Below are 15,516 nucleotides of genomic sequence, written 5' to 3'. Positions count from 1 at the left end.
ATACTTTTATATTATTTAAAAATGAGAGCCCTAGAGATTGTAAAACTATTTTTTTTTTTTGTGATCAGATCGTGAAAATATCTTCAGTTTATACTAGACCTTATGCAATGTTCCCGTGTACAAGGTGAATCTGATTTTACTTCTTTCCATAGTTTGTGCACAAGAGAGAGAAACTTTACCTTATTTTAACCTGGGGAACGAGTGACAGGGAAAGATAATACAGAAGTACATTGCTGTTATCAAACAGTTGCTGATATAAACCTTATACACCAACACCACCCCACATATGGAGACATGTACATGCTGCAAACTATCTAAGCATCGATGGAAAATAAAAAACCTGAAAATATTTCATGGTTCATACTCTGTATTCTGATTCTGCTGTTGCTTTCATTTACCCTAAAAGAGTGGACAGGAGAGCACGTGTGCATGTGTAACTACATGAATAGATACCAACACCTCTCTTACATTTCTATACAACTCTTTATGTGTCATAAGTTCTGCTTCATCTCCCTAAACAGGAGTTGTGGGGCGGAAGTGTGTGCCCATTGCACTGCAAATACAGGTATTGATCAAGAGCATGCATTGTGGAGAAGAAGGAACTGTTTCCACAAAGTATTTTCAGCATGGTGCTGAAGAGAGAGGCTTCTGAGAGAGGCCAGAACCACTAAGATGGAGCCAATTCAGGATTGTATTTGGTTAACACCAACTGTGTAGAGGCTTTCCTAAACTAGTTATGGAGCCTGATTTTTTCCAGCTAGAATCAGGAAGGGATTTATTTTGTGTTGACTTAGAGGATATTGGTCCAAGCTCGCTGGAGGGGAGAATTAAGGTGTTTCCATCTTGCTTCACCCCAGAGAAAATGTTTGGACTGCATTTTACAATGGTTTGTCCGAGTCTAACTAGGCAAAGGGAGGACACTTGAAGGAGTACCTGAACTGGGAATAGATGTGGAAGTGACCAGGTTTTGTGTAGACCCTGAAAAGCAGCTTTCCCTGTGGTCAGACAAGCTGGTGCTTTTCTGGATTCTCCCTGCCTTATGTCAACATCTGCCAAAATCCCTTGTACTGCCCTGTTGGTTCCTAAGTCAGTCATCAGAAGAAGCTACAGTGTTGATAAATATTACAAAAGTGTAATGCTCTTTATAACAATGCATTTTTCACGTGGGTCTCTAGCCTCCTGCTCATCTTGCTTTGAACCTTTTGGACTTCTTTAGTTGTAATTAGTGGGGCAAAAGCCCGAAACCTTTGTGCATGCGTTTGATGTGAGTAGCATTGGGGTCGTTTTTAACGGTGCAATACTGGATGTAGACACTGGAGGGCAAAGCAGCTGCATTAATGGCTCCATAGTTCTGAGAGAGAAGCTGCAGCAGTGTGGGTGGTTTCCTGCGCAGCTCTATTCTATTAATATTACTTCCTCCCCAGCAGTGCAGTGGACAGCTGGTCTTCCAAACCTGTTTTGATGCTGAAGGCTAAAGATACGTGGAAAGGGTTTGGCATCCTACACTAAAATTTAGTAAACTGAATGGGAACAGTGCATCCGTTTGGGAAATGGAGGAAGAAGGGAGGGAGATGAGGGATGATAAGATCATCTGCAAGCTGTATAGCTGGTCTTGCTGAAAAATACTGGTGAGCACCATGGCATGTCCTCTGTCATGCTGAGACTATGGCTGGTAAACCCATTTGACTTCTGCACCACTTCTGAGAGTGTATATAGTAGCACTGGTCAGCTCTTAGTGACAGCATGCTGCCTGGGAGAGTGTTTGGTGGGTTTTCCCCGTCACCCCAGCCTGGGATTGGCTTTAGTTTGCTGTAAATATTTCAAGTTATATCTAGAAAGTTAGAGGAAATGAAAAACTACTGTTACTGGCTCTGGCTGTTCCTAAAGGAGGTATTAGCTGTGATGCCAAATGTGTGTACAGGGATGTGCAGCAAGACATATTGCAGCTCTTTGCATTGCATTATGCCTGGCAGGACCGTGGCCATGCTGCAGCTCTTGCAAGAATGTAGTTTTGGAGGGAAGCTGATGTAGCTAGTGCGCCTGCAGAGGCCACGCAGGCACCAGGGGTGTCTAACTAAAGCAGTGCAGGGATGTTCATGTAAAGTTTCTCCAGCTGCAGGGCTTGAGCTTGGCATTGCACAGTAGTTTTGATCACAGGGGACTCCACAGCTGGAAGTGTTCATCATGCTTTTGCTCAGCAAGAAGGAAATAACTGGGAAAGTAAACCAGTGGGGGATACTGCATTGACTGGTGTGGGTGCTTGGGTCAGGAGAAAGAGAAAAGTGGGTTTTGTCTGATGTCAAGCCTACGAAGGTAGAAGTGCTGCCTTGGGAGGGGACAGGTGGTTTGAAAACCACCTCCTCACAATCAGTCACTGCTTTTCCAGTTGGAGCAGACAGAGATGGATGTGAGTGTATTTAATAAGCAAAGAGCTGACACATGGTGGAAAGGTGCTTTTGCATTGTGTAACAAGCTAGCTGTCCCAGTGAGGTAACTAAACGTTCGTGGTGTTTGCTGGTGGGCGAAGGTCATTTAGTGAAACGGGCTGGATGCTGGTCTGCTCACAGCTTGAGTGTGTAGTTGAGCACTTGGCTTGCTCTGATGGGAATTTGCTTCTTTGAGTTTGTTTGTAGCCCAGATTTGTTTATAGATCAGTTGCATCATCAGGCTGGGGCCTGCAGTGCTCACTGAAACATTAAAACCTAGTTGCTGGGTATGGTGTCATGTCCTATACCCATCACTGCGTTATTCAGATATTCTTTGTGGTGATGGGCTCAGGAGTCTGCTGACGCTGATCTGAGGGGGCAGCCCATGCGGCTCGTGAAGCCAAAAATCCCACAGCATCAGTCAACACTTAGCACCAGATTGGGAAATGCCAGTATTTTTAAGGCATCTCCTGTTCCTCATGCATGCAGCATGTCCCCCTGAGAACGACTGGTGGGATCCAGGCATGCGTCCAGGCTTTGGTCTCTTCCTTCCCCACCTCCTCTGACTGGCTTGGTTCTATAGGAGGAGGGCAAAGCTGTGTGGAAACCATCACTGTGGCTCATCCAGACCTTCCTGGGGACAGGCAAGTACTGCAGAAAGCATTGCGTGACAGTTCCTGTGGTTCCTGACCTCTGTAATCAGCCCCTGAGCTGCATTTTGTACTACTGTAATTTTTGCGTGCTCCTGTTCCCCAGACCTGATGTGTTTCTACCATCTGCTTCTTTCTCTGTGCATTGTTCTTTTGAGTAATGTTTTAGCTACACATGTAGAATTGCCTATCTTTGACCGAATGTCCGAATGTGATATATTGTATATTTTAAAGTATTTACCCTATTTATATACCATATGTTACTGTTAAATAAATATAAGTTCCACTATCTGTAGTGGAGTTTTATTCAGTGCTGTTGGCAAGATGTTGGGGAGATTCTGGAAACCTCCTTTCCATGCTCTGCAAAAGCAGCTCAGCCTGTTTTGAACAATAATCTTTGTATTCCTTCATTTGTTGTGCCATAGTTTGCCTTCCTCGGGAACCTTCCCAAGAGCAGACCTGGTGGCTGCAAACATGTGCATGGAGGCTGTATATGGATGGAGCACGCAGGTAGCGACCGTCTGTGTCCTGCACGAGGGACAAGTGGCTGGGTTTCCAGCGTGGTTTGGAGTGGAATCAGCAATTAGATCACACAGACCTGCCCTGCAAATCAGCTCATTTTGCCCTCAGGTTTTTGCTGGGAATATGAAAACCTGTTGTAAATCTGGTTAGCATAAATTACTGCTTCATTTCAGCCATTTTTCCTGGCTTGCTTGGGTTAGGAGGACAGAATCCTTCTGTTTACCCAGCAAAATGTATTATTTTTAGCTCTCGTGTTATTTTGACTGTTTGACTTATCAACTAAGCTAAACCAAGCAATCAGCAGACTTCTGTTTGCTTCCTGTCACGCTGTCTGGGTATTTTGAGACAAGTTAATCCTCCAAGAAAACCAAAATATATCTTCCCTTACAGCAAACTTGCAAAATTGACTCTAAGGACCCAAATCTTGTGCTGCAATACATCTTCCCTGGAGAAATTGGCTGGTTAAAAAGAAAATTGCTGAGCAGCACCATGCAATATTCAGCAGCCCTCTGAAACAACTACACGTTGTTACTGAGAGGTCTTGAAAGATGCCTCAGTATCAAGTCTTTTGGAAAACAGACTAAGAAATCATTCTCTTCTTGCATATTACCAAAATGCAACTGAATAGATAGCTGTGTAATTCAAGACGTCACCTCTAATCCCCTGTGTGCATGTAGTGGCTAGATAGGGAATGGAGAGCTATATTAAAACATGTTTTCTTGACCTCTGCAGCAGTTTTGCCTTATTCTTCTGCCACTGAATGAGTTTTCTTGCTGCAACGTGGGTTTTCCTGGGCTGGCTGGCAGGGCAGAGCGCATGCCCACACTTTGCCGTGAGTCAGCCATGTCATCTGACAGCCTCTGTGGCCAGCGTCATCGCTGCCTGCGTTTCAGCTGCTCAGCTGAAGATCCCCTTTGTTTCTCCTCATCCTATGCCAATTTCATTGAATCAAGCATCCAAAAGAGCAAAATCCCGGCATCAGTCCTGGTGCTAGCACTGTGCTCTATACCCACCAGGGCAGAAAGCCTCAAACTGAGGCTGCCTTTGCCACGAGCAGGTCTGTTACAGCCATGGAACCCTCCATCCAGATGTGTTTTCCAGGAGATCCTGATAGAAGAAGAATGTAAAACAAAATAACAACGGAGGTTGAGATTTGCCCTAAGTTCTCCAGGAGCATTCATCCCAGGAATAGGCTGCCTGATGTGGTTTCTAAAGAAAAAACAAGTCCTGTAGATGTGCATTCATTCTCAAACCCAGAGGCATAGTCCTGGTACATGATGGGACCAAGTGGGTAGCAGCTGGGATGGCTCTGTGGGTGCTGGAGTGCTGTGGGGTGCTGCAGGGGGCTGAGCTGCTGCCGTGTAGGCACATGGCATTGGTCTGAGTTGTACAGTTTGGGACTAAAACACTTGCTGTTTACTTTCTGGAGGAGAGGAAGGTGCAGCATGACATCCTGTTCACACGGGCAGGTGGGGAAAGGCGGCTAGGTGTGAGCTGCTGCTGGGTTTTTGTAAAAAAAAAAAAAAAAAAAAAAAAAATTGAAATGAGAAAAAAAAAAAAAAAAAGATCTAATGCATGACTCCCTAAATTGTTTCCTGCTGATACTATGAAGAGGAGGAAAAATTATCCTAAATTCAGGGCCATCTGCTCAAAGTACGGCAGAAACAGGGTTAATGGAGGCAGCTTGATCCGAAGCAGACTATCAGGGTTAATCTAGTTCAGGCTCGGCATGTGCTGAGCTTCTCATTGTGATAGCGCTGCTTTCTTTGCTTTCAGCAGTGGAAGACGTGAGCTGGGGCTCGCTGAGCTGGATCTGGCTGCCACTCACAGCTGCAAATTCATCTCTTCAGCTGCAATTAACCCAAACTAGCCAAATCTGGCTGTGAAATCGGGCAGTGGGTGCTGGCTCCAGCTCCTTCCTTGAGAGGCACAGCCTGAATTTACACTACGGCAGTAACAAAATAAACGCTGCCATTGCAAGGAGTTTGGTGCATCCTGGGCGTGACGGCAGGGCTGCGACTCAGAACAGGAACCGGTGGCTGCATCCTCTTTCACCCTTGGCTCCCCAGGCCACCGTTTCTGCTTCTACTTGGAGCAACTTCCCTTTCTGCAGGGCCCAGGCTTTCCCCACGGGGGGGGTTGGGAGATGGAGGCTGGAGCCCCCTTAGCCTTTGGGGCATATTGCCCTGTCCTGCAGCCACCGTAGATGTTTTTTTGCTCCATTTGAGTGTTGGTGAATGCAACAGCCCTTCCTTGTGTTTGTCCATCTATCTCACTCACATTGCATTGCAGACGGCTTTGCGGACGTGCAGCTGTTTGTCTCCTGGAAATGCAGCTTTAAATGGCATGACACAGGATGCAATATGCCTGCTGCTGTGAGTGTGGTCTGTGTCCACGTCCCCTGACTCTCGTTGGGCAGCTGAGCTGCACTTCTGCTTGTACCCACAGCCTTTCCTCCAACAGCAGCCCCATTTCACCCCGTTTTGACTGTGCCACTGTTGCAAAAACCCTAAACCACTTTTGGGGACCATTCAACAAGCAAAAAGATACCCATGTCTCCTGGACTCCGCACTCGTGGATGTGTTTGGACATTCGGGGATGATGTCCTGTAGTGTTTGGCCATGGCAGCTTCACTTTTCTGCCGAGCAAAACATTTCCTGAAACCCCACACTGGACCATGCCCTTCAGCAAGTGCTTTTCTAGTGCGCCCACAGTGCCGAGGACACCCACTTCCTCAAATGCAATGAGCAGTGTGCCGAGAGCGGCCCCAGCCTTTTGGTGCAGGCTGGGGCCACATTGCTGCATCCCCACGCAAAGCGGGGGAGCAAAAAGGGGAGCAAAAAAGGCGCTGTTGCCTCCGTGGTGTTGGGGAAGCAAGACAAGAGCTTTACAGGAGAGCAGAGCAGGAAAGGACTTTTATGGGGTTGCTCGCAGCCGCTCACAGATGAGGGAGGAGGAAGTACGTTGGCAAATCAACCCTCGCCGAGCTTTTGCTCTTGTGGGGGGAATCGCACCCTGGGCGCAAGATCCCTGTGGGGCTACCCAAGCTCCACTTCAGCCCATCTCCTAAGTGTGCCCCTTTGAAAAACAAAAATAAGCTCTTTCTGATCCAAAATGTCCCTCAAGCTGCCGCGGAACTGGGATTTCAACCTGAAAATGGATGCTGCGAAAATAGGTACTGTGACTGCTTCTTTATGTCCTTCAGTTCCTGCTTCAGCCTTTCAGAGCTGGGATCCGCAGGGTGCCCATGGCTGAGCCCAGCAGTGATTTCAGCTGTGGCCCACACCCCAAAACCTTTTGGGCCTTGGTGGGGGGACCTGGCCCAGGCTACTGCTTTCGAGACAGCAGATGGTTTGCAAATAATTTGTAAGAAATTATTTGCAAAGCTACCACAGGGATGCTGCATGAGTGTGGCTGGGGCTCTGGGGACTGGAGCAGTGGGGTGACCCAGTGGGGTTGGGGACAGAGCGACAGTGTTGCAAATCCAAACTCCAGGTTTTGAGAGGATTTAAACCACAGGGTCTCATTTTGCTGAGCAAAGCTTGGAGGAGGTGGAGCGCAGACAGAGGTGTAGGCTGGAGGAAGCAATCTTGCTCTTGCTCAGGTTTCTTCGCCCACCCCAACGTCACTGGTTTCCTCTCACCAGCAGTGAAGAGCCTTCTGACGCCCGCGCTAGGCTGTGTGCCATGGGGTGGCTTTGCTGCCTGGTATCCTGACCCTGCCCATGTTTTACATGGTTCCTGTCCACTGTGGGATCCATCTCCAGCATGACAACTACTTAGATGCATCCTTGGGAAGGAGTGAGGGGTCCCTACAACAGACTCTGTGGCCAAAATATCACCTGCTTTGTGTCAAGCAGCCAGGGAGGGGTTTGGGGGGCAAGGATACAGCATCCAAGGAAGGGGTGCATGAGCCCAGCCCTCTGCATGCACCAAAGCAAAGGTCCCTGGTGGTGCTGGCACCGGTTCCAAAACCAGAGTCAAGGCAAGTGTTGGTGGGGGGATTTCTCCTGACCACGGAGGGATTTAAGTGAGCAGGTCTCTGCAGTGCTGAGCTCTTCCTCCCTGCACCTCACATCGGCTTGTGGTATTGTCCTTGCAAAGGCAGTTGGATCTTTTATCCAGAGCCACTTTATCTGGGGCTGCCCAGCCATTGCTTTGCAGAAAGCTCCAGATGAAGCAGTGCTGGTCCCAGTGGCTGCTGCTGTGGCCAAGCTCGGTGATGTGCAGGATGGGGCCCCATGAGGTGTGGCTGGACAAAATGGTGCCATTATGTGCACTTGTTGGCTTGCAGAACAGTGGTAGGGAACCCCCTCCCCCCCTATGTCCTCCCCTACCTCCCCCCAGACATCACAGATGCATCCTAGATTTCTGCATTGCCCATTCTTAGGTCAATTGGCTTTTTTTTTTTTCTTTCTTTTTTTTTTCTTTTTTTTTTTTTCTTTTTCCTGAGGATCATTGTGTAAATTCAATTGGTATCTCAAAAAATAAAGGGTCAGGGGATGCTGAGCCTGCTGGCTGCCCACAAGGAGATAGGGCAGAGATGTCACACAGGCGTGAACCCATGTTGTTATCAGGAATTGCTTTTCACTAGAAAATTCACTTGCAATGATATCTTTTTTGTAGCGTGCAGCATGCCCCTAGGCTGTGATGTGTGTGTGTGTGTGCAGGGATCTGAGCTGCAGGTGCCGCTCTTTGCAGCAACTCTTATCATGCTTCAGAGTGTCTAGCCCATGGGACCAGCCACTGCTGTCTGCAGGGACGTGACTCACTTGTGGAAAATAATCTCATATTAGTCACCATCGGTTTTGCTGGATCATCCCAGGTTCTGGTACTTCCCTCTACATGTCCCTAGCCATGGCCACGGCACAAGAGGTTTTTGAGAACCCAGAGACAGCTTGCTGGCTCCTGCGTGCTTCCTCATGTAGAGACAAACACAAAGCTATTTATTTCCATGAAACAGAAAACTACATTTGCAGCTGTCATTGCAAAACCTATTGGAGAACATTCGCTGTTTTTTATTGCACATACCCAACATCCTTCAAGAGGGATGGCAGGGAGGTTGTGTGCATGAGAAAAGGATTTGGAGCAGGGACTGGTGGCTGTGTGGGCACTGCAGTAGCACCCGATGCAATTTGTCACACTTCAGCAGGGCTCCTCCTTTCTGGGAGCAGCCAGCAGGATGCAGGCACCCCACTGTGGCCAGTCCCCAGAGCTGGAGGAGGAGCAAGGATGTTTTGGAGGAAATACTCAACTACAGAGGGAGTTACCGCAGGAAATGCTTCAGGGGGAACCTTGTTTGCTTTTAGGGGCTCTTTGCTGCCCTGCAAACACAGCAGGGATGCGCGGGTGAAGGGCTGCACCCAAGAGAGATTGCAAGACAACCTGGGGGAAGCCAGGGAAAAAGCCTCACCTCAGTCCTGCACGAAATTTTCAGTACATGAGCTGGGTATTGCACTGGCCACAGAAGGTAGAAACTTGGAAAAGTGGTTAGGGAGGCAGCCACAGCCTCGGTAGCTCTGGTTTTGTGAACACAGAAAACTTTCCACCAGGCAAAAAATAGCATCACTGTCTGCAAAGGCAAGATCCCCGCAGCAGCTCCCACTGTATGCCTCTGTGGGAGCCCTGAAGTGGGGATGGCTGCTAGGGAGGGAACACACGACAGGTACGAAAGATCCTGCAAACTGCTGATTTGGCCTTAAGTTAGCCCAAAGTACAGGGAGAGCTGTCTCATGCAGAGGGAAAAAACATTGGTGTGTATCGTGCACAAATGTGCGTGTGATCACAGCTAAGCCATATGTGGTTACACCTTGAATATAGCATTTTGGGAGTTCTGATGCTAAAGTAAAGGGGACCGAAATGTACCACACCTTTCTTCGTGCAGCAGGGAAAACATGGGAATGGCTGCAAACAGGGAGAACAAACTGTATTTCCAGCAAGGACTGGGCAATTTAAGCTCAGGACTGAAAGCAGGAGGAATGTCTGTGTAGCAGTGCTGGCTAGGCCACTCCCTTTACATGATGCAGAGCCCTGATGCAGTGGTGATGGGCCAAGGGGGAGGACAATATCACTGATAAAAGGTAATAAAATGTTGCATTTTTTTTGTAAAAGACACAGTTTCTCCTTGCAAGCCCTGGGCCACTGGAATATTGAAGCTGCTGGGCTGATCTCTTAGTGAAAGATGAACACAGAGCTGGTGGATGGAGACATCCTGATTGGGATAATGGCACCAATCCTGACACTACTGCATCCTGGATTCCCACTCCATTGGGTGCAAGCACGGACCCCACCAGCTGCTTTGCAACATCTTTGGGGTTAAGCCTCAGTGGTGCTTGGTATAGAGACTTCATTCTGCTGACGTTGGTGCTTATTAAACATAGCATCAGCATCTGTTTCACTGAAGGGAAACTGAGGTGCTGTGATCAGACAGGAAACGGAAAGCAAAATTCTGTGAGGTGCTCTGAGTGCCATCAGCTCATGAGAGCACTGCCTTCTGCAGATTGGGGTTGATGTGGAGCTGTCTCACTCAGGATTCTTGCCAGAGTGATGGGCTGTGTTTTTTGCAGAGCAAAGAGCAAAGCGCTTGTGAGAGGCAGGCACATGTCAGCCTGCACTCCAGCCCTGTGGACCATTCCCCTGTGGAACTAGCATCAGCTACACAACATGAAAGAATAGGACTTAGGAGGAGGAGTGATGCTGCTTGTAAGCAGTTTGGCAAGAATTGAGTTCATATTTATGAGATTCGGGTAATGCAGATGTTTTGGCAAAGAGCAAAGAAGCTGCCTGCAGCTGGAGGAGCAGTGTGGAGGAGCTGTTTGGTTGCTGCGGCAGGGCAGTTCCCAGGAGCAGGATTTTTCAGGGCAACAGGCTGCCAAATCCCTTTCAAAGGTCCTTGCTCACAACCACATCCTCTGCAGGGGGTATCTCATGTCAGCATAAAATGAGATATAAGCAGCATCCTTACCATGCTTTGAAGGATGATTTTTGGATTCACCATCATTTTTTAGAAAAGGATTTGCAATGCTCTGGTGGTTTCAGTGGGCAAATGAGCTCAGAGTGTCCTACCCATGCTGGGCTCCAAACGATAAAGGAAAAATGCAGTGGGGCTTCTTGCTCTGGGCGATTTGGAAGGGGAATCTAGGAATGGTCCCAAACTGCAGCACCTCTGAAGCAACTGCTAACTGTGCAGTGATAAATGCAAAATATTTTGCAGGTCCATGCTGCCCATGGGTATCTGTGTAGATGCAAGATGCAGCACTGGTCCCAAGCATCACAAGGCCATAATTTTTAATTTTTCACTTTTTTAAGCTTATCATTTGGACAAGGTCAACAAATTCCCAACACTCACAGCTAATGGAGCTTTTGCAGCTCTCTGCTCCACCAGCTGACTCGGGGAAAAGTGGACACTGGGGGTCAGAGCTATGGGGCAGCTGTGGCTTGCCCCTGCAGTGCTGCACAACACCACCTTTGCAGCCTCGTCTCCTCTGTCCAAATCCTGCACTGCAGGACTTGGCCACATGTCATTGTTTCTAGCAAGGTGGATATCTGGAAATCACCATGTGCAGCGACTAGCAAAATTGAATTCCCCTGCAGTCACAAATTAGTTTTACCCCACACCCATAAATGCTCACCCTACCCAGCTAGGTTGGCACTGGTGTCCTGCAGTGCCTGGTCCAGAGGCAAAAAACAAAACATCCCTTCTGGAAATGATTCCTCCCAAGGCATTTACTATCACAGAAGCATTTGGAGATGCCACAAGGCCACATGCTGGTCCTTGGTGCAGATCAGTGTTACCAATGGGAAGCATCTATGCAATGGGAGACCAGAGACACCTCTCTGCCCTGCTGGTAAATCCATACCAACAATTCTCTCCTCCTTGACACTTTCCAATATCCTTGCAGGAGGTCAGCCCCTTCGGCAACATTAGGCAATGCTCTTCCAATGCAAAACTCTATTTTCCAAACAGTTTTTGTAATGTTTTTTAAACATGGCTGGGTCATTTTGCTATTGCTGCTGCAGGCTGTTTGGGGTGGGGATAAAACAAACAAAAAAAACCAACACACACTCCCATTAAAAAAAAAAAAAACAACTAATGATTTTCTTCTCGCTTGCAAGGCAATTACTCCCACGCAGGAAAAAGGAAGCATACACTGACAGATACTGCAGCCACTTCCTTTAAAACTCGATAGCCAGTTTGCTTGGTGCAGGCAGAGGGGCAGAGAGCCGCTCTCGTCATCGCAGCTTAGTCGGCCCTGTGGACGGGTCTGGGGTGGCTGGGCCCCCTGCATCCTCACCAGCCCGTCCCTCTCTCCCCTGGCAGCCCGCTCCAAGAGTGTGATGAGTGGTGAGGCAGCAGGCGCCCGGCCAGGCTCCCCCAACCCGCTGGAGCGGCCCCTGAAGATCGGCTGGCTGAAAAAGCAGCGCTCCATTGTCAAGAACTGGCAGCAGCGGTACTTCGTGCTCAAGGGCCAGCAGCTCTACTACTACAAGGACGAGGATGATGTCAAGCCGCAGGTAGGATGAAGGCCGCCAGCTTCGCAGGTCCTCGGCCTGTTGCTTTCCACTGCCTTGCTGGGGGGAAATGGTTGGGAATAGGTCTGGAGTAGGGTTTTTAAGAGGTTTTATGCCTTGGGGTGGTAACAGAGATGAGATGTCCCAACAAGGTTCTTTGTCCATGCACTTAAATCCACACAATGCTTGCAGACCCTGCTAGGGCTGGGCCTGCACAAACCACTGCTCAGGGAAGGAAGGTGTGGGAGCACTCTGGCTGGGAAGACATCAGCTTCTTGTCCCAATTTATATGGATCACTTCTCAGGTTTTCAACCATTTTCTCCACACTGCGACTTTATTTATTTATTTATTTGAATTTCCACCACCTTTTCCATGTTTTGAGAGTTTTCAGGGAAAGACCCTCCCCTTTGCCGGAAAAGCCATTCTCTGTAGAAGTTGTTACTGATAGCAAAAATAATCCCAAGCTGACAAAAGCTCGCAGGGGGGAGGCAGTCCTCAGATCCTGGGTGTGAAAGCACGAGGCTGAGGCAGTGGGGCACATATCCTATTTCTGTCTCTGTCCTCTTTTGGGGGTGATGGGGAGGAACTGTTTCCCTGGCTGTAAATGGGGTTGTAGAAACAGAAAGCTCTGCAGTGAAGCTTATTGCTATTCATGGCACTTTTGGCAGCCCTTGCCACCGTCCTGGCTCATTTCATGCCCTGCTGGCCCCACCAACAATTTAGCTCAATGCAGCTGCAGTTCAGGCTGTTGGAGTGCTGACACCCAGATCCCCACTGCCCGTGGAGCTCAGTGGCTTTCAGGAGGCAGAAATTACTGAGAAACCCCATTTCTGTGGCGTGGCCCTGCTTCCGGCCAGGAGGCCTCGATGCTGACTCATGCGCCCACTGTCCCCATGTCATCGGCTGCTCCCCACCCATCTCCGCCCCCGGGGACCGAGCCACCCAGCTCGGACAGGTCAATCTGGGGAAGGACAGACCACGAGAAATGGTTGTTTTCTGCCTTTTTATTTATTCCCCCCCCCCCCCCCCCCCCCACCTTTTTTTCTCCTTTTTCTTCTTTTCCTGCACTTCACTCCTGTCCTGTAAACTTTTTGGTTTGGATTTTGGTTTTAAGTGACACTATGTTAAATGAACAGTTTTCCTGCTCCAGTGCAGTGGGAAGACAATGCTCTGGTTTATTGCCATGTTCCTTCTCCTTTGCATTTTCCTCCTCTAATTACAACAGGGGTTTAAAAACACAAGAGGGGGAGGAAAAAAGAAAGAGGGACAGAAACAGTTTTCTCATTCTGAGGATCACTTCATCAGAAAAAAATGGCATTTAAGAATTAGTGTTTGAAGTCCTTTTTAGCACCTCTCTTATGAAGAAAGACTGAGAGAGCTGGGAATGTTCAGCCTGAAGAAGAGAAGGCTCCAAGAAGACCCCGTTGTGGCCTATCCATATTTAAACGGGTCTTTTAAAAAGGATGGAGAACAACTATTTGCTTGGGCAGATAATAATATGACAAGGGGGATTGGCCTTAAACTAAATGAGGGGAAATTTAGATTAGACTTTAGGAGGAAATTCTTCACTCAGATGGTGGTGAGGCACTAGCACAGGTTGCCCAGAGAGGTTGTGGATGCCCCATCCTTGGAGGTGTTCAAGACCAGGCTGGATGAGGCCCTCAGCAACCTGATCTAATGGGTGGTGTCCCTGCCCAAGGCAGGGGCTTGGAACTAGATGATCTTTGAGTTCACTTCCAACCCAAGCTGTTCTATAATTCTATGATTCTATGGTATTTAGGTGATCTATCTATCTATCTATCTATCTATCTATCTATCTATCTATCTATATTTGCAAAGAGAAAAATTGCAATGAGAAGCTGAGCTTCTGCAATCTGTTTCAAAGGAGGACTTTGATGCTCAGGGCTGACACAAAGTAGTGTCAGCCTCACAGAGATGGACCATGGGTATTTTCAGCTCCTGCTCTGCTTGATCCTAGGGCTGCCTGTCTCTCCAGGGAAGCACCATAAAGGAGGTGGCTGGCAACTCAGAGGATGGAGGGAAATTTATCTTCGAAATCATCCCAGGTGAGGATGCTTCACTCAACTTTGTTACCTGCTTTTGGGATGGACTGTTCACCCAAAATTGCTTGGGCAAGTCATTTTGCCTGCCTTTTTACTCCAACTTCTTTTCAATGCCTCCCCAGCATTGCATATGAAAGCTGATGTTGTCCTTTCAATTTTTACATGTCAGGATGTCCCATGCTGAGAAGCCTTCCCAGCCATAACATTAAGCATTTTCTATTCCCTTCTTGCAAAGCTTCAGCGAGGGTGAAACATAAGAGCACTGCTTCTTTTCACAGCCAAATAGACATTACTGGGGAAACTGGAAGCTAGAAACATTTAGCAAAGAAAACACCAAGTTGTCTTTTTTCTGTCCAATCCTCACTATATATTGCCTATAAATGCTTTTTTCAGGGATCTCTGGAGATCTGAACCGGGCAGGGCAGGACACCTGTGTGCTCATGGCTACTTCCCAGTCCGAGATGGAGGAGTGGGTTAAATCCATCCGACGGGTGCAGGGCTCAGCATCAGGAGGTAAAGGGGAATGGGAACAGCCCTCTGAGGGATGTTTTTTTAGTGTCTCATGCTCCGTGTTGCTTCTGTGCAAGAATTTCAAAGCTGGTCTCATAAATCCATGAAAACGGAAAGTGGAGCAGCAACTGTAACTTGTAATGCCTTGGAGGCCTTCCTCGAGGCTGGACCTCATGGTGTTGGGACTGCTGCAAACACAGGCAGAGTTAAGCAAATGGCAGTCAAGAGTGAATGAAGATTTCCAGTCTCCTTTCAACCTCTTTGGGGAACTTCCTCATTGACCTATTGACTTCAGAAAGTTTCATTCCTGAGGACAGCTCCTATTCAATGTGTCAGGGAAAGGCACTGAAAAAGAATCTCATCTTTCGTTTTCCTTCTCTGCTTTTCCCCCAGCTTTTCTCATTCTGCTTAGCCCTCCTTCCCCACTTTTCTCTTCAAACTCTGCCTCAGACATGATTGACCACTCCATGTGCTGGCAAGGCTTGTGCTAATGGGATCCTTGCTTCCAAACCCTTGCACACTTGTTTGTGCCACTACTGGGTTGTGGTCATGGAGGGATAAAACATGAACTGATTGGAGAGGAGCACAGCTTCAATTTGCCACTGTGGGCGATCCCCGCAAAGGAAGCAGCTAAGCTTGCTCCAGCCACTTTCCCTATACAGATGAACTACTCCGACTTCCTATAAGGATGAATTATCCAGACTTTTCCTATGGATGATAAGCAACATCCACCAGAAAAAGCAGGGCTGAGAGCCCCATTAGCACTTTCACAAAAGAGATGGTTGTCCTGAACCTCTCCTCCTCTCTGTGTTTCACCTTTAAAATCATAGAATG

At 48.1% G+C, this 15,516-nt stretch overlaps 1 protein-coding gene across 2 annotated transcripts in view; it reads left to right on the top strand.

The window, feature by feature from the left end:
* Positions 1-6,282: 6,282 nt before the first annotated feature.
* Positions 6,283-15,516, top strand: part of ARHGAP25 (Rho GTPase activating protein 25) — a 34,319-nt gene continuing 25,085 nt past the window's right edge. The window contains exons 1-4 of one of the 2 annotated variants that reach the window (XM_084499174.1): positions 6,283-6,773; positions 11,918-12,111; positions 14,088-14,175; positions 14,566-14,685. In XM_084499174.1, coding sequence (XP_084355300.1) covers positions 6,713-6,773; positions 11,918-12,111; positions 14,088-14,175; positions 14,566-14,685 — 463 coding nt within the window. In that variant the 5' untranslated portion in view covers positions 6,283-6,712. The remainder of the gene's footprint in view (positions 6,774-11,917; positions 12,112-14,087; positions 14,176-14,565; positions 14,686-15,516) is intronic. The other variant, XM_084499173.1, reaches the window with a different exon arrangement.

This window comes from Aythya ferina, assembly GCF_964211825.1.
Source record: "Aythya ferina genome assembly, chromosome: 27".
Taxonomy (NCBI): Eukaryota; Metazoa; Chordata; class Aves; order Anseriformes; family Anatidae; genus Aythya; species Aythya ferina.
Note: the sequence above shows the minus strand (reverse complement) of the source record. Positions and strands in the feature narration are given on the sequence as shown.